This window comes from Lipophrys pholis (genome assembly GCF_963383615.2).
Source record: "Lipophrys pholis genome assembly, chromosome: 15".
Classification (NCBI taxonomy): Eukaryota; Metazoa; Chordata; class Actinopteri; order Blenniiformes; family Blenniidae; genus Lipophrys; species Lipophrys pholis.
This window is the reverse complement of record NC_137642.1, coordinates 7,107,922-7,126,473: the sequence shown is the minus strand read 5'-3', so window position 1 is coordinate 7,126,473 and position 18,552 is coordinate 7,107,922. Positions and strand designations below refer to the sequence as shown.

Below are 18,552 nucleotides of genomic sequence, written 5' to 3'. Positions count from 1 at the left end.
AAATATGTAAATCCAATCATTGCGCGTCTTCACATCCTGGACTCATAAATACATAGTTTGCAGATTTCTGGAAAGACATTATCATGGTAAGTGATGGCTATTGGGAATTGCTCCCACCCCAGCTGTTCCTCCCATGGTGTTAATGCACTAAAGTCAATGTAATTTCTATCATAATTCAGGCCATCACAAATTTATAGAACACTTTCGGGACATTTCAATTTTTAAGATTATGCCACCATCTTCTCTACATGTATCATCAATGTCACGACTCGATGATACCAAACGTGCCAGACTGCATGAAGAATGGATATGATTATGTGGTGGAAACACCTACGTGACCTCAGAAATACTTCAATAAAATAATTTTGCCTGAACACAGTTTGCTGTTCAATTCACAGTTCTGAGTTAAAATGGCATTACGCAAGGAAGAGGACACATGTGAACAAGATCCAAAACCACCGGGGTTGTCTTTTGGCCACAGATTATTCAAAATGGTCACAGTCAAATTGGAAAAACTGTTCTGTAGTCAGATGAATCAGAATTTGAAATTCTTTTTGAAATCCAAGGAGGCCGTGTCCTGTGAAGAGGAGAGGGACCATGCTGCCTGTTATCAGTGCACAGTTCAAAAAGCCAGCATCTCTGATGGCATGTGGTAGCATTACTGCCAATGGAATGGGCAGCACACATGTAGAAAGATACTCTGAGTTTTGAAAAGGATGGAGATCGCAAGTCACTGTAACTTGCTTGTGCAATATTTCCCTGCACCGTCCCAACCTGGAAGTAAAGCTGGTCGAAATAGTATGTTAACATGTGGTTGTAGGATCATATATGTCATAAAATGTAGTACCTATCGGTAACTGAACATGTGACCATCAGAATAATAATCAAATATGTGTCATATTCAACAAATGAATGTCATCGGATGGCACAGGCCAATATGTCTCACCCTTGGGAGTCGTAAACGTCTCTATAAAATGTCACAGCAATGCATCATTGTTATTTAGGTTTGGGTCAAAGTGGTGGACAGATGGACAAGCCCTGGTGTCCTTCAAACAATATAAACAGCATTGCTATTGTAAATACAAAGCAGCTGTGTCACCATCCTGCCTGTCAGGCGCCCTGTTTGTGCTCACCACACTGTTATTGACCCTGATCGCACCAACTCATACACAATAGGTAAGTTCCAGTTCCATCGCTTTTTGTGCATCTACCTGGACTTCTCGACCTTTGGAGGTTGTGTTTATTCAAGCGCCACTACTGTCTGGGGTTGAACCTGGCTCACAGAAAAGTTCCCGTGGGTTTTCATCCACATAATGGCCCCAAAAACAAATAAATTCATGTCCAGGCATACAATGATGTACAAAACCTGCAAGGACACACAGAGACATTCAGTACATACTCAATGAGGTGAGCAGTTTAATTATTGACACAATCTAAAGATGCGTTTTTCTTTATTTGCGAGAAAAGTAAACATGAAATGACTGAAATGTTGGTTGAAGAGTGAAAGGCGTTTAAAGCAAATTGACTGTGTATCTCGAGGTGACATGACAATGTGAAATAATGTTCCTTTTCTGTCAAGTGTATTCAAGTGTAAGAATGAATCATTCACCGTTGCCTTGGCTTTAAAAAGACTTAAACACACAAACAGCACATTAGCATTGCTCACTTCGGCACCTCTTTCTCTGGATAATGATATCCTACTTAACCTGTTGAGTTATCATGTAGGTGAAGTTTAAAAAGTTAAAGGCATCTGAGACTGCTAAAAACCTTTTCATCTATGCAGTGACTACAAGTTCAAGCTTTCAGAAACACAACCAAGTGTGCTTGAAAGGTTGAATGATTTGTGAAAATTCAACAATTAGCTTCATCTCAATAATCAACTACACAACTGGAAATACTTCGATTATTACTCTTTGCCAGAAGTCTGCATCCTGGCGGCTCTTTTGCCACTGCCTGTAGTGGCTCCCTGAAGCTTTCACAAAATCTGAAATTTACACATCAGAGTCATTTTCAAAAGGACTTTTATCTTTTGGCTGAATAAACGGCACGAGTAAAATGGGAGAAAAGAGCTAAAACAGCTAAAAGAAAACCTAAAATGACTTCAATTTCAAAAAGAAAAAGAAAAGCTTAAAAAGAGAAGGAAATTTTTTTTTTGAAAAGAGTGGTTAAATGGTTATATATCTAGATCTAAATCGATCGATCGATAGATAGATAGATAGATAGATAGATAGATAGATAGATAGATAGATAGATAGATAGATAGATAGATAGATAGATAGATAGATAGATAGATAGATAGATAGATAGATAGATAGATAGATAGATAGATAGATAGATAGATAGATAGATAGATAGATAGATATCTGCTAAACAAAAAGGGTGACGCCTCTAAAATGAGGTACAAAAGCAGCTGGAAATGTAATGAGATGGTTACCATCTTGAATTGTAACTAAAACTTTATAATTGCAACATAACAGACAGTTTTTGTATCAAAACTAGACATGAAACTTTATAAGCTGTGTTCGCCTCATTTTAAAGGTTAAAACTATTTTGCGGTTCCAGTTTAATATGAATTGGTGGAAAGTCACAAATATGGGCTCTTTTGGTCATAAAAGTTGCCAACCATTGCTCTATACTGTCCTCACAGGTTTTTCTTTCTAAATTGAGAGAGTCTATAACACATTATTTAGAATATAAATCAAACTGGTACATTACAGTGATATACTGTATAGAGGATGTATGATTTTTATTCTGGGAAAAGTCAAACAAATGACATAATTTCAGACATAAATATGTTCTATTCCATGCTTTTTGGCCATACTTCTACTACAGATGTTTATAGCTGAATTATACAATGGAAGGATGCCACAGTTTTGAATTGTTTAAAACTGTCTTGATGCTTGTAATCCGTTGGTGAAACCCCAAGCTTTTGGGAGTTTCTTTTTATTACAGCACGAGAGCTTAAAAACAACAAACAGTGCCTGTTAGTGCAGGTTTTGGATATGATTGGTTCATCTATTTAGATGGGCTTTACATTGAGATAATTAAAGAAATAAAAAGGGGCATTCAATAAATTCTCTGGCACAAGTTTTCACAAGCTTGTTCAAGCTGTGATTAAATCCTAACAATGAAAACTTGCTTTGATTCCACCTACATAGAACTTATGTTGGGGTTTGCTGATGAATGGGCTAGTACGGCAGAATTTAGGCCTACGCATCCTATGTGCACTTCCACAATGATTGTGATAAGACAAGAGAATTAGATAACACAAATTGTGGACTACTTAGAACTGAAATGAATGCTAAGCTCCTTTTACGAAAAAGGACCATTATGTACAGCATATGAGACCTATCTATTATCTTCAGGCAGTCTGAAAGTGCTTTATTGTGCTCCTGTGCCATCAGGCCAATTAGCCAAAGAGGTTCTTTTTCACTGAACACATGCAGTCATTTATTCACCACTTCATGCATGAGAGAAGCGCTTACTCTCAGCTGACATGGTGGATCAAGTAATGTAAAAAGTGATGAATGAACAGCAAATATAATCAACCAAGAGTAAATCTGCATAGCAACCCTTATGCGACTAACTGAAGGATAGACTTCGTATTCATCAGTCAGATTGATGTATACTTGTATAAATGTATATTTGACCCACTTTTGAGTGATATCTGCATGTTTCGCCTTCAAAACTCTTTTAGGCTTTCACTCATGAGGTATAAGCTGGGTTTTTCTTTCACTCAGAGAGAGCTTACACCCTAGCTTAGCCTCATCTTTGGATAAAATCCATGTTGCCTGGGCATCGTAGAGGACCATGGCAAAGTGAGAGAGACTGCGAGTCGGAGGAAGACTGAGGAGGGCTTCTTATGACAGATGGCCCCACTTGGTATTCGTGTCTGTGGGGCAGTAATGCAAACAACGGCCCCCAAATACGTTCTGGCATCTCTTCATTGATGAGGCCAGTGAGCCGAGTCTGCGGTTTCAAATGACTGCGGCCCTCTTGTCTTCCATACGGAGACTTCATAGCCTCTGCTCGTGTTTTTTCCCCCACATAATCTTTTCCCTCTGTATTCAGTCATCTCCATCAGGCTCCATTTTTTTCCCCCTCATCGTCATGCCGGCTCACAAGTTCACTCCGCGTCACCCCTCCACTTTCACCAAGACTCCCATGCCAATCCCTAAAGCCCCACTCCACCAACCCACATCTTTTTCCTCCTTCTGTCTGCGTCGCAGATAGCCGCACAACACTTCTTTGGCTGACTCCTGTTTAGCCTCTAATAGGATTTACTCAGCGACTGATTTTCTGCTCTTTGTCTTCCATGCTGGAATGAAGTCTTCTAGCAGCCAATGGTGCAGGTGGTGGGTAGTAAATTATACATGCTTCCCTCTAAGCTAGTCAGCATCAGAAGTGAGTGAAAGGGAGCGCTACAAGCTCCTCATCACCGAACTGTTTTCATAACCAACACAAGCTCACACCAAACCACGGAAACCACATTTCAAACATATCCACAAACACAAATTGACATCTATGAGACCAGCGCAGACACTCACACATTACAACACCACATAAAGGCATGTATTCATGCCACGAAGCACAAACAAACAAATCCTCCCCCAGCATTTGTACTCCCACTCTACTGGCCCCCTACATCCTATCTCTGTCATCTCGGCATACTTTAGGCAGCTCAGTAGCGTCAAAACATAACACTGTGTACAAAGAGAAATGATGCTGGTAACATGCGGGACAGAGATGTATTACAACAGACGGAGGCCGAGAGCCTCATCAGCATCAATCTGATTGGACAGGACATCTCCTCTGGGCCACCCGGCCCCTCCTTCCATCCTCTTTCTCCGTGTCTGACTCTCACTCATTCTCTCTCATTCTAACAGGTAGAGTAGTATTGATGGCAAATCCCCAGTGGTGGTTGGGGGCTGTTTGGGGTCGTGGCAAAGCACTAACATCTGTCACAGTGTTCTCTGCAGCTTGTTATAAATCTGTCACACCAGAGAAGGTAGGAACATGAATAAGAAATGGGGCCAAGAGACCTGTGGTTGGGAAAACATATGTTGTGTGTAAATGTGCATGTGTAACAGGCAAGTCTATGAGTTATGTGGGGCACATGTCCAGGTGCTCTAAACCACATACCTTTTTTTTGGCATTCTCAACCATCCATCATACACCCGATGCCGATGTCATATTAGAAAATCCATGCGGCTGCTAAATTACTTTCAAACAATTACAGATGCTACCCTGGGTAAATGTTTCCTCCCAGTACGAAGTCGCCCTCTGACAGTGCAAAATTACCCGAATAATGTCATATAATTCTGAATTTAGCAATACCCGAGCAGGATAAAACTGTCAGACATCGATGACGACTTTTATGTACTTCTCCTATGAAAAAGTATCCAGCCTCAAATGTGTTTTTTCCTTGCATTTGTCCTTCGTAGAGCGACAGCTATCATACCACCCAGAAGCCATTAGTCAGCCTGATGCACAATGACCCCCGAGAACATCCTCAATCAAACGTGCCAGTGTGAAAAGCATCGAGAATACTTTGAAGTCAGCCCTCAGCTGTCTACCAATGACAAAACACGGGGAGTGTTGATGAATATAAAAAAACAAAAAACAAAGACCAACCACAAGCGCCACTCTCTCTAATTACAGCAACACAGTCATTTTGATTGCACTGCAGATGAAATATAACTTCCCCCATTTCCTGAAAAACCTGCCATAAAGTTTGCAGTGCATTGCTCTCAACACCTCTCAGTCTATATAAGTATTTATTTTCTGGGACACTGCAAAAATGTATTTCTGTTTACGTAAATTAAAAGATTACCAAAATCCCTGCTCGTGGTGACATTTAGAATGCCGCAGATGAGTTCCTTGAATACAGATAAGATGTGGCATTTAAAGTGAATTGAAGCTTTTCCTGAAGTTAATCAGCTGGGTTCTTCAACTATAAAGCCCGAAATGACTACCAAATTCCTCAAGGTTTTTTTTTGTTTTGTATAATTAGCTACTTATGAAGGTCTCCGAGCTCATTTCAAGAAGAGTCTGTGATCTGCCAAATGAGGCATCTGTTACAGATGTCGAGGTTATGCAACATAGAAGTAACCTACAGTCGGAGGGCACTACTGGCCAGCTGTTCCTCACCACCAGTGAGGACAAAACCTGTAGGCCTACCGAGCAGATCCAGCATTTAACAGCCTTGACCTCTCCGTGTCTCTCCTCTTCTGTATTCCGCTCACTCTCTCTCTGGCAGGTGCTGCTCAGCAGTTGCCAGACATTGCTGACTCTAGTCATTCTAAAGAAAAGCCTCAGGAATGCATATTCTTTAGCGTGACTGTGAGCCCGCAGGTCCCACAGGACCTGCTCTGTGCCATCCACACTGTGTGCTGTGAATAGACCAGGTATGGAGGTACAAGCCTGGTGACTAATCCGGGCTGTGTGGTCAGTTATAGAACAGCTGTATTGTGGAGAAATAACAACGTGTGCCAGAAAAATAGTATTTCACCTTTGAAATCTATTTTAGGAGGTAAAAATGAGTTGAGAAGAAGCTAAATGAAATGAGTGTAGATCAGCAGCAGTGAGCCGGGAATGAGACGAGCACAGCAAGGAGCATACCGCTCCATGGCACACATCTCTAAAAACACCAACACAACGCAGCTCTCTGATCCGCTGTTAATTGCACATTCTTTATTGCTCTGCCATCAGTTATGCAAAATCCACAAGAACCCAGCGGGAACGTATGCATCGCTCTCTGTATGATTTTCAGCTCAAAACAAGCTGGATGACACGAATTGAAGATAAATTTCCTCAGGTCTGCATCAGTAGGGAAAGCTCTCATTCTCACGGAGTGTGCATGTGTCATATCGCTCATGTACGCAAATCTAAACCACCTCTTCAAAACTGTATTTGCTGTAGGTTTTATTTGGCACATGAGAAGTGCTGTAGCGGCGCCCTTCAAATACGATGCCATGGTGTCTTTTAGAAAAGTTTAAACCATTATGAATGACATGGCGAAACTGCAAAAGTGCAAAAAATGATTTCGGTGAGAGAGACTTCAAATTAGAGGAGAAAAAAAAATCAAACAGTTACAAGACAATACAAAGTAATCCATCTGGTAAGTAGCTTAATTCAACATTTGCTCACTCGCTACAGGAGGCAGCACTGTTGGCGCCAAGTCGGTTATACAAAGTCCCCCAAATCAAAAATCAGTACCAGTGGACGCCTGTCAATATTTGCCAGAACACAGAACTGACAAAATGGTGGATGTAACAATGTCAATCAAGCTGCTGTGGATCCCGGCCAGCAGTGGTTTCTACGAGCAACCAAAAGTTTGACCGAAGCCAACTGCTGGTGGCAAAAATATATTGTTCAATCCAAAAAACACCGCTTTGTTCACTCATTCACTGCTCACTAGATAATAAAGGCCTAGTGGTATCCTCCAGCTGTGAACACGCAGACACTCATCACAATCAGTTTGTCTCATGGCTGACAACTGTAATTTGTAAACCTGTGGAATCCAACTATAAACTGACATTCATGACAGACATGCAGTATTTTTATTACAGTGGTTTTGGAGACACTATACTTTGAGGAAAAGTAAAAAAACAAAGAAAAAAAAAGAAAAACTTTTTTTTTTTTTATTAAGTAGCAGTGTAGATGTTCTCCCCTGGGATAGAAGTAATTCAGCAGTGGGTTTTAATAATCACATGGAGAAAATTCCTGATGTAAAATTCCCCTGATGTACTTAATGCATATCAACCTAACACAACCACTGCAGATGAAGAGAAAACAAAAGAAGAAAAATACTTCAAGATAATAGCTACTTCAACCTTTTGTTTGATCTAATGTCACCGCCGAAGTTGGATGTACCAGAATGAACACTTTCAGGTTCTCCCAACTACTGAAAATAACTACACTTGGAATAGTAACTTGGTCATCGGAGCGACAGGGAAGTTGATTCAATACGATGTTTGATGATATTGATGCTCAGTTCTTGAGTGAACTGTCAGCTTGAGTTATGAATGAAAGCTCACTTTATTCATGCCGTACATTTCTCCTGCGGCTGTACTTTATGTGACCAATGTCAAACATGCTGCTACGTAAGGAACTTGTACACTATTGGGGTGGAGCGTTAGTTCAAGGACATTTCAACACATGGACGTGCAGATATGGAGACCCAACCACCAATCTCGAGATTTGTGAAGGACCTACTTTACCAGCTGAGCCACAGCATCACTCGATATACATGAACTGCTTCAGTTGGCTGGGCTGATTCAGCATTTTGGGGCAAAAGGGTCATAAATTGCTTGAGGTATAACTAGCTTGTTAATTATACAGTGTATTTGGGAAATACTGGATTTTTTTTCAATTAATAAATTGCAGCGGCTGAAATTATCCAAACTCGGCCCTGCTAATCACTTTGTGCACCATGAAGGGAAGCACTTGTGTAGATTCCATGCAAACACGGGCAATCAATTTAAGTTTGGCCTTACATGCTTGCAGAGAAGTGACCCTCACATTGTGAAGGGATTAAGTGAAAGGTATACCTCCGCCACAACATCACTTAGCTGATTAAGGGACCAGCAGCCTTTCTACAGCCCAATGAAGAGCTTATGACGGATTAAAATAACTGTTGGGTAATTAACAGGGCTGGTAAAATGTCCTGATCATCCTCCCACAGTGTGGGGCTGGCAAAAAGACATAAAAACACAAACAACTCCATTACTAAGATTTATACAGCATTATTAAACTCACAGGGACAATAATAGTGAAAGGGCAGTGTTAGATCATATTTAGAGCACAGCGAATAATTAGTTGTCATGCATAGAGAATCAGATGGAGGATATTTTAATACACACCCCCAACACTTTGGAAGGAGGGATTATTTTTTTTTACTTTTGCCAATTGCAGATTGAGGCAAGGAAACGGAGAAAAAGGAAGACAGTGCTGCACTGCACGTTCTTCAATATCCGTTGGCTCACAGGCATTTAAACAGCAAAGGATTAAGTCCTCCCTGCCATTACCTTGGCAGAGGCTGGATAAAAACGGAGGGTCACTCGTGGTGTGGAGTGCTCCAAGGACTCAGTGGAACTAAACACTCAACGAATTACAGCACATTAGAGGGTCAGGAAACTTTTTTTCTCCTAACTTTGTTCCGAATGTGTTCTTTAAAAAGGTGTTTGAAAGCTGCAGGGTCTCTACAGAACGAACATAAGAAGCTCACAAATTAATTATTTAAAACTACAGCCACTAAATGTCAGCTATACTGAAATCATAACCTCTTGTCTCAAAGAAATCCATTTTGATTAGTTTCAACTTGTGGCGGGGTATCATTATTTTTCCAGACTGTGCTCCCATTTTGAAGCTCAAAGGCTAACCTTATCATATAATTTCATCATTGCATGATTTGGTCCAGACTAGATTGCAAGTGTTTTAAAGGCAGATATTTTGCAAAATGAGCATATTCACTTTGGTCATAGTTGAACTTTTCCTCCAAAGCCACTGCATTAGGACATGACAAGGAAGTTTCCAAGTTTTCCCAAGTTGGTGTGGCAGCGGTCAGTGTGAGTGTGTGAAGGATTTTGTGTGAGTGCATGAATGTGAATGATCATTCGAGACATGCCCAGACTGCTAAAGTGATATCATGTGCCGTATACCGCCATGTAAAACAAAGTCCAAATCTTCCAAATAATACGAAAATGGCAAAAATTACAACATTAACAATTGTTTCAGATTACCACGGTGCCAAGAGTCAGCCTGCGAGTGTAACTTCACTTTTTGTCAAGCATGCAGGTTTAACAGTACATCTGCTGCAACGGTGGTTTTAGACATTATGGCCTTTTTTATGACATGTTTACATTATTTTGCATATCCACTCGACGCTCACGCAGCAACTACAGGGGAAAGGAAATCTATCTTACAAGGGAAACTTTTCTTGAAATATGCAAATACCGGGATTTGCATAATGACACAGCAAGGTGGCAACTTTGTCGTCCCCTTTCTGCCAGTTCCTCTGAATGAAATGCAAGAAAGAAAAAAAGAAAGTTTTCAAAAGCTCTGTTTCTTATGTATATACTTATGTAGTCTTTGAGGGCAAGCTTCTACTTTTAAATCAAAGCGGAAAATCTGGGGATGCAAATCTCGATGTGGAAGAAACCAGTTAAAATGCACATTACTTTTCACAGCTCTCGCGGTAGTCGACTTAATTCATGAATGTCATTCCTCAGAGACTTGGGAATGAGAAGTTATAAATTGACTGTGACACCACTATGGGACAATAATTAATTATTATGAATTCAATTCAATTGAAGTTTTTACTTTTGCAGCGCGACTAAAACTGTTTGCTGTCTTTCTGTCCAGCAGCTGTAAGGTTAAATATTTGCCAACTGCAGACTAACCATCCCACCAAAGTATTAAGAATCCTAATTAAACATTATGTTACCTTTATTAGTGCTGTCTGCTACTGTCTACATGTTGGTAGTTTTCCCAGGTGTTTTGTTGCGGCATTTATTAATCAAATTGTTTTGAGAACAGGTGTTTCGCCATGTTCTGCATCCCCGCTGAAAATTGTTCCTCCTTCATATAACTAAATATACAAGCTGTTAGTGATGACTGGTCAAGTCAAACAGACCAGAATAGCATGTGAACATCACTCTTTGATGTAACTATCTCAACTGTTTGACTGACTTGTTAGATTGGCAGTTCATTTTGAGGACTCCAAAGATAATTAAAAGTAATGCTGAAGTCATTAGGTAATCATTGACTTTAAGTTCACGTAACAAGTAAAATAACTATCCTCTGAAGTTAGTAGTAACTGTACTAATTGTAGTGGTTTGCTCCGAGCTGTTTCCCAGAAATACCACATACATGAGATATTCAGCGCTGTATGTTCAAGATGTAAATGAATAATGTATTTCTCCAGCTCCAAAAATATGTGCATGCATTCACAGAATTCAATTCAACCTACCCATCGGGTGTTTTATAATTATATGTAACTTAAAGCACATAGATTTGGCCCCATTTCTTTGCCCAGATCTCTGAAATTACAGCAGCTATTTTTACTTTTGATCGTGGGCTGAAAGCTGGTGAAAAATCATAAATGACAGATATCAATACTTGCGAGACAGACATTCTTCTAAGTTTTGGCTCCGGGTCTTGAAATTGCCCTGTTCATTCTCGCCAGTTGCTCTGGCCTATAAATAGGACAGCATCTGCCAGTTGTGTGGTCAGGCGGTATATCTAGTAAGCCTTGAGATGTCATCTTTAAACGATAAGCGTGTGGGAGAGCTGAATAGTTGAGTGTTTCCACGTACATTGCAACTGTGTGACATCCTTTTTAATATATATTCCACTAGCACAAGGACAAAAGAACCTAACTGAGGACAAAAATGACACTGCGACTACTATCCATCACATCATTGCTATCTTAACTCTTGCTCCCTTTTTAAAGAGTCATGTTGACCTTAATTGCATGTTCAGGTTTTTTTTTGTTTTTTTTTGTCTCACTGATGTCACTCCTGTCACTGGTAGTCATGGACAATCTTTTCCTCATTTCTCTTCTCACCCTCAACCTCTTTCGCGTTCCCTTACCTCTACCGCAGCATCGTCTGCCTCCAACATCTCATCTTCATTCCCCTCACTCACCCTCCCAATCCCTCCCTGTTTATGCCCACGCTCTCCTCCCTCTTTGACATGCCATGGCAAGGTCCCGACTGCCACTCACAGTGGGATGGCAGTGAACAAAAGAGCAAAGCAAAAGGTTAACTTATCCCAGTTGTCACTCAACACTTACCACCCTGCCTTGAGTCGAGTGCAAGAATCTGACATCGACGGCACATTTATTCCCCCGCTCTCCTCACAAACTGAGAGCCCCCTAATCACCCACTTCTGTGAATATTTGATGATCAGGAACTTTGCTGCAAACAATAATTAAGCGATGTTAAATGATACACAACCAAATCCAACAAAAGGGTTTTCATTATGAGGAAGGAAGAAAAAAGAAAAAGAAAAGTGGATCGTTTTGAATAAGAAATAACAAGCTGTGCATCATCAACAACCTCTGAGTCCATGAGCTTTTGTACAGAAATGGCACTGTGTAAAAACATTGTTGGAGCCTTTGTTTGAGTCCATGTATGTGTATTCATGAAGTGGAGCTGCAAAACTCTTTGACTGTACCGCTGTGATTAAATCAAGTTGTAGTCGGTCATCCATCCTCATCCAATGACAAATTATTTGGGAGCCAATCAGTTTAATTACTCCACTTTTACGTCTCAAGCATCAGTGACTGATACATTCATCAATTCATGCATGTCTCTGAGGCATTCTTTGTCTTATATCTGCAGCTGCCAAAATATCGCTGCACTTTGGATCTATCCAGAGGACACATACGAGTGCCCAGCTCCATGTAGGCCGTCATCAGGAATTGAGTTTACAGACGCAAAACGTGAAATGGAAAACTGGAGGTGTGTGACATTGTTAAGGACCACAGCTAAACGACACGGGATAATTATGGCAAAAGGCAAGACATATTATCATCTTTCTGTGCCAGTCAGGGGCACTATGAATAGCAATGAGTCATCAAGGCCTCTGTGTAACTAGGGACAAAAGTACAGGCTGGTAAGTAAGTGCAGGGGACATAAACAGCATTTGAAGGTCTCCGGGAAACCTATTAAAGTCTTAATGATTCATTTCAGCTGAAGAGTCTTTAATCACTTTTTGCAGTCAATAGTATATGGGACTACCTTTAAAAGTCTGATGGAGATAACCTTGGTTGAAATAATTTCATTGCCACTCTTCCCTCTGACGTGTAAAGTTGTGCACTTACAGTGGGGAATCCAAATGAGAGAGACTTCAAGGTAAAAAAATAAAATAAAATAAAAATGATGGGATAATACATTTGCATAAACAAAAACATTCAGCGAAACATTAAAAAGCTGAAAATACGTCTCCCTCCTGCCATTATGTAAGTGGAAAATCAGTGTTGGAACTACATTTGATCATCTCCAGTGATTTTTTTTATTTCACATAACATCTTATCTTCAGCAGCCGAGCTCTAACTCAATGCTTCCACCTAGCTTTTCAACCACAGATGACACCTTGCTTCCATACAAGAGGTGTAGAGCTCTGCAGGTGGCACCTTGCACTCACATACACACTCTCACGTTTCCCATTTCCTTCATTCACATAGACACGTGAAGCGTCACCACCGGCAGCTCCCCTGGCTAAAGCAGTGAAAGAGCAGTATTCTTTCGTGGCTTTAATGATCAGTACAGTCAAAACTTCTTTTCTGATTGCAAAAAGAATCATTGCTGAGGAAAGCATACCGCCTTCCTCGTGTAATCAAATAATGAGGGGGTCGCTCTTACCTTCCTGCACAGCCTGGAAAGGGTTGTTGGGTTCAATAAGTTTCACCGAGTGTGTGATTTTTTCACTCTGCAGGATGTCGTCGTTCAGACTCAAGTCTGAGATGGCAAGTTGGAAAATCTCGTCATCTCGCCCATCGTTTTGCTCGAATATGGCTCCTGTTGAATAAAACAAAAAGTCATTTGGAGAGTTGCCTGGGGATGGGGGTGGGGGTGGGGGTGGAGGGGACTCTGGAGGAGTGATACTTTGCATTGCAGTCGGAAGTGGAACAAGTCGATCAGAGTGAATGGATTCACGACTGAGCAATAGGTATAATGGTCTATAAAAGGTTCTTTCAGAGTGGATTGTGCTTTGCATGTTTTGTTTTTTTCCTGAAATGATTGCATGTGTGTCTCCAGTGCGTCCTGGTAGGATTTCAACAACAGGGAGAGCGACCTGGCACCGCCACACAAAACGCTATTACTTGATCTCTTCAGGCATACGTGGAAACTAAATGTCTCTGCTGTCAACAAGATCAATTGCACCTTACTCACTAAGCTTTACAGGCCTTATATAGGAGCCACGCTTGAAGGCTGTACTGACTCTCCCTTTTCCCAGTTTCCCTCCCCTGTTTATCAAAATGGCATCAGCTGCTATCGGGAGAACACATATATCAACGGAAAAGAAGGTTTCCGGAACCGAGACGTATAATTGGGGTACCCTAACGCTATGCGGAGCACCAGCCAATATTATCTGGAAGGAGTCCCACCGCTGTATTAAGCCAGTGACTGAGCACCTGCTGCTTGCCAGACTGTTGCAGTAAACTGTGCAGCAGCAGCAGCAGCAGCAGCAGCAGCGGAAGAGCACCGAGACGAAATTTGCTCACTGTGACATTGACATTTTTATCTGAGATTAGAAGGGCCAGACATTATGCGCGGCTGCCTGCGAAATGGGGAGGTGGAGGTGGCGGTGGTGGTGGGGGGTGGGGGGGGGGGGGCGCAAATCAAGGCGATTATTTAGGTTGCACAAAAAGAGCCGGGGGGGGGGGGGGGGGGGGGTCCGTGTTGCAAAACTTGCAATCGAAAATTAAACGTAACGAGACGTTTAAGGACAAACAGTAGATTGTTTGAACATCAGAGTGGCTTTAAAGCATTCCCCTCACTTCTGCAGCTCTGGTTTTGAAGTTTGAGTACAAAGAGGCTCTATGCGGTTTGCATCTCTAAAACGAAACTCCACTGACATTCCCTCTGTCTGCGTATTGACATTGCAGTCACGTTCCGGTGAAAGTTGAGGCTTGTCGGGTACACAAGAGGCAGCTTGGTGTGAAAAAAGCCTCTGCAATTTGATTATCGGACATTATTTAGTCGGAGGCTTTCTCCTCACTGCAATCTGTGTTTTGTAATATAAATATATATGCATGCATTTAAAAGAGGACCGCATTTTCCAGGCAACGGGCAGTGGTGAGGTTCAGATCTGAAGACAATATGAATGCAGTGATCTGCCATGGAAAAGTGAAAGAAATGTCTGCAAGAAAAAACAGCTAAGAATAAATATCAATTGTGAATACGAACAGAATAGCCCTGCAACCAAAGGTCAGGGCCATGGACGTTTACAAAACACCAACTTTCCAAGTAATTTGAGAGTCAATGTGTTACTTAAACACAGGATGCAAGCTGAATACACTATTTATCCCGCCCTCTCACTAAAAAATCCTGCGATCAAGGCAGTATGAGCAGGCTGAGCTCTATTCCCGCACCCCCTTTTTAAACCTGCCAAACCCAAACAGCGTGTCGTTCCATCGGACGCTTACCGATATGAATGATTGAGTCCGCTTTGGCCGAATTGGATTGCAATATCCACAGGGAAAGGCATATCAGCAGCAACTCCATCTCGGGATTTCAGTGAAGCAGCTCATCCAAGCTCTGCTCGACTGTCCTATACTGTCCAAATGGAGCACCCAAAGAAAAAAGGGGGGGAAAAAGAAGAAGGGAAAAAGATTATCGAAACCCAGAGCCAAGCAGAACCACGAAGCTCCTCCTGGCAAGACGTGAAGCCCTACAGAAATGACCACTCTTTTTTTTTTTTTTTTTTTTTTTAAAAACCAACAACACAAGCCGACTGCAAGAAGGTGGGCTCAAAAAGAACCGACGGGTACCCGAGGTAAGACTGAAAAGACAGGTATCCCGGTGAGAGAGACCGGCGTTACCTCTCTCACTCTCGCCTCTCTCCCTGCGCTCCGGTCGTCTAAAGCATGGCAAGCGGCAAAAAAAAAAAAAAAAGAAAGGAAAAAAAAGAAATGCGGAGGAGGGACACCCCTCTAACTACACACAGAGAGACGCTCACATACACACTCCTGGGGAGGAGAAAAAAAAAAAGCGCACTCTTCAGTCCTGTCTCAATCACGTGACTGCAGAGACTTCACGACTCGGCTGCTGTCCCGACAAGCCGGGTAGAAATGATTCGCACGAGCCGGAGAAAGACGCACGGAGAGCCCGATAATTAAACAGACGATCCGGGGGGTGGTTTCTTAGGAGGAAACCAAAAATAAAAAATAAAATGAATAAAACCTCCCTAAAATCCTGCACAGAAACACGAAAAGACGACGAGGCAAAACGTTCAAGAAAAAAAAAAAAAAAAAGAATCCAACCTACGAGTCGACAGGCAGTTTACTTTTTGGAGAAGTTTCCGTTTTCGGGGGAAAGACGTGGAGGAGCGGAACGACTGAGGCGCACTTCAGTAGCGACGGAGCGCGGCTGATGTGGCGGAGAAAAGGATTTACACGCCGTGATGCTCGGCGAGGGCTGATGGATGAGGAACAGACGTGACAGGAGCCACAGCGCCTCACTGAACCGGGAAACAGCTGGACGGAGTTACCGGGGGGTTTTTTTGTTGGTTTTTTTCAGCGGACGAAACACTGAAACGCGTTTATATTTGTGTGATTTCTGTACCCGATTCATTGTTTTTTTTGTTTTAATAACGGAGAAATATGATATTGAGGACAATATCAAGATCATGCATGTTTTGTAAATGAAATCCCAAGGGCGCAACTAATTCCTATAGGGTACCATGTCAATGGTGTATGCAGAGCTGTAAAGAAGAATCAAAGGAGGAGTTTCTAGATGGGCTTAATCTTACAATTAAAGGATATTTCTCGTGGCTGGAATGAAAACGGAAATGTCTCTTAATTGTTTGGTTACGTCTGTCGGAAGCGCAGAGCCTAAACTTTCAGCACCACGGGGAGTGGACAGCTCCTTCGCCAAACTGAGAGCAGACAACTGTAGAGCCAGCAGTCAGCAATCCAACTTCATGTCTTTGTGTTTCTCCCTCCAGGACACTACAATCCACCTTTTGGAAAAGAAAAAAAACAAAACAATGCCTGACACACCTTGCAGCCCTCCCGGCACATTCGCCTTCACATGTTCTGTACAGCTCTCTGGATTTCTGAAGCTGAGGAATAAAACTCAAATGCCGCCAAAGTTTTTTTCTGAAATCACACACTGCCCCCACTGGTCATCCGTGGATACTGCAGCTATTATAGCGCAAACGATCTCCATCTTTTTTTTTTTCCCCATAACCATTCATGTTGTTTTTCATGCGTGGTGTGTTGAGTTAAATTACTCTCATCATTTTCTGCGTCATTTGCATAAAACATCAGAGATGAAAGCTGAAAGGCCTTTCTACAACACACTGTCTTTGATTACAAACTGTGCCAATTACACTCCAAATATCTCAAATGTGGGAAAAACATCTGATATTTATTTGTGAACATTTGGTTAATCCAACCCATATATTACAGGCATCCAGTGGAATCTATGTAATTTGACAACAACAGGTGAAACCTACAGTACGAAAGAATCATTGTCCAGCTATAGTGCCTGTACCACGGTAGATCAACCTATTCCTTTTCAATAGGGATCAAAGCAGAGAGATTAACCTAGAGATTTGGGATTTAAGCTGACAGACATCCAAAACACCATCAAAAATTCATCACATCCCGGCAGAGGAATAAATCTCCTAATTTCTCTGATCTATGAAGCAATATGTTGCGGCGATTTCATCAATAAATCATTCACTTTCAATGGTGGCTTAACTGGCATTTCACACAGGTTTCATATGTTGTGTTCATCATTGTTGCTTGTGGAGCAAATTTGCATCTACTATCCCTTTACTCCCATTGAGGAAAGCAAATACATGTGGTGCAACTTGTGTAAAATTCTGCATGGGAATAATAAAGACGTGCTCCAGCTGCCAAACAACAGCACAGTGGAGTGATGCTGAGTAAGAGCATGCACATGAAGTTGAAGATGGGTAAAATGTAAAAAAACAAACATTAATAAGACCATGTTTTTGTGGGTGTAGCATGAAAAATAAATATTTTATCAAGTGATGTTTTGCTTCTGATTTGCAGGTGAGCCGTCTCGGAGTATTTCTCTTAAAAGGGATATGTTATGAAAGTGGGAAGTCTCGCTGTCAGTTTGTATGGATGAATCAAACTCTGGATCAGAACAGAACATTCTGACTCTCATTATCATTATTTAAGAAACATTGAGGAAATGTTTAGCGGCTCTAGCTGGCAGTGCAATTTAAAGAAAAAAAGAAAAAGGAGGATGTTACGCATTATCATATGAGACAGGAAAGTTTTAAATGATGTATGTCTGGTAATATGTATTCCTTACTTAAGGACCTATATTTGAATAGAACAGGATAGCAGAATAGTGGGCGAGTTCTATGCATTGGTAAGAAGATTGAAGCGATAAACAGAATCTCGTTTTCATAGAAAGTAGGCCTTGCAATGAATAATCGCCAATTTTGGGGATTCATTATTAAAGAAAAAATGTCATACCTGTGCCGCCGTTCGTCCAAAAACACCCTCGAACTATCAGACTGGGAATTTACAAATCATTGTTTATTGGGTGTTTCGTTCCTCGGTGTGGACTACACGAGTGCACCTCATGCAAGGGTGTCAACATAAGTTACTCTCAAAAGTGCCTTAAACAGTCACCAAGACATTAGCGCGCAGGTCATGCCTGCTCGAAGCAATGAAGGTGGAATTTCATTGTCACACAAACCTGAGTCATTAATGTTTATGGCTATGAGCAATGAAGTGAAAAAGAAAGACAGACTTTTCCTCCTCCTTTTTGGAGCGAGGCCAAAAACTGAATTTGGTGAATAAAGACTGTCACATTGAGGAGTATCAAAACCCCC

The 18,552-nt window shown here is 41.4% G+C and overlaps 1 protein-coding gene across 1 annotated transcript in view; it reads right to left on the bottom strand.

Annotated features, from left to right (window-relative positions):
• Positions 1–15,607, bottom strand: part of grid1a (glutamate receptor, ionotropic, delta 1a) — a 241,810-nt gene extending 226,203 nt beyond the window's left edge. The window contains exons 1-2 of the mRNA XM_080481242.1: positions 15,158–15,607; positions 13,371–13,526 (exon numbers count right to left, since the gene is read on the bottom strand). Of these exons, the coding sequence (XP_080337368.1) occupies positions 13,371–13,526; positions 15,158–15,236 (235 nt within the window). The 5' untranslated portion in view covers positions 15,237–15,607. The remainder of the gene's footprint in view (positions 1–13,370; positions 13,527–15,157) is intronic.
• Positions 15,608–18,552: the final 2,945 nt, after the last annotated feature.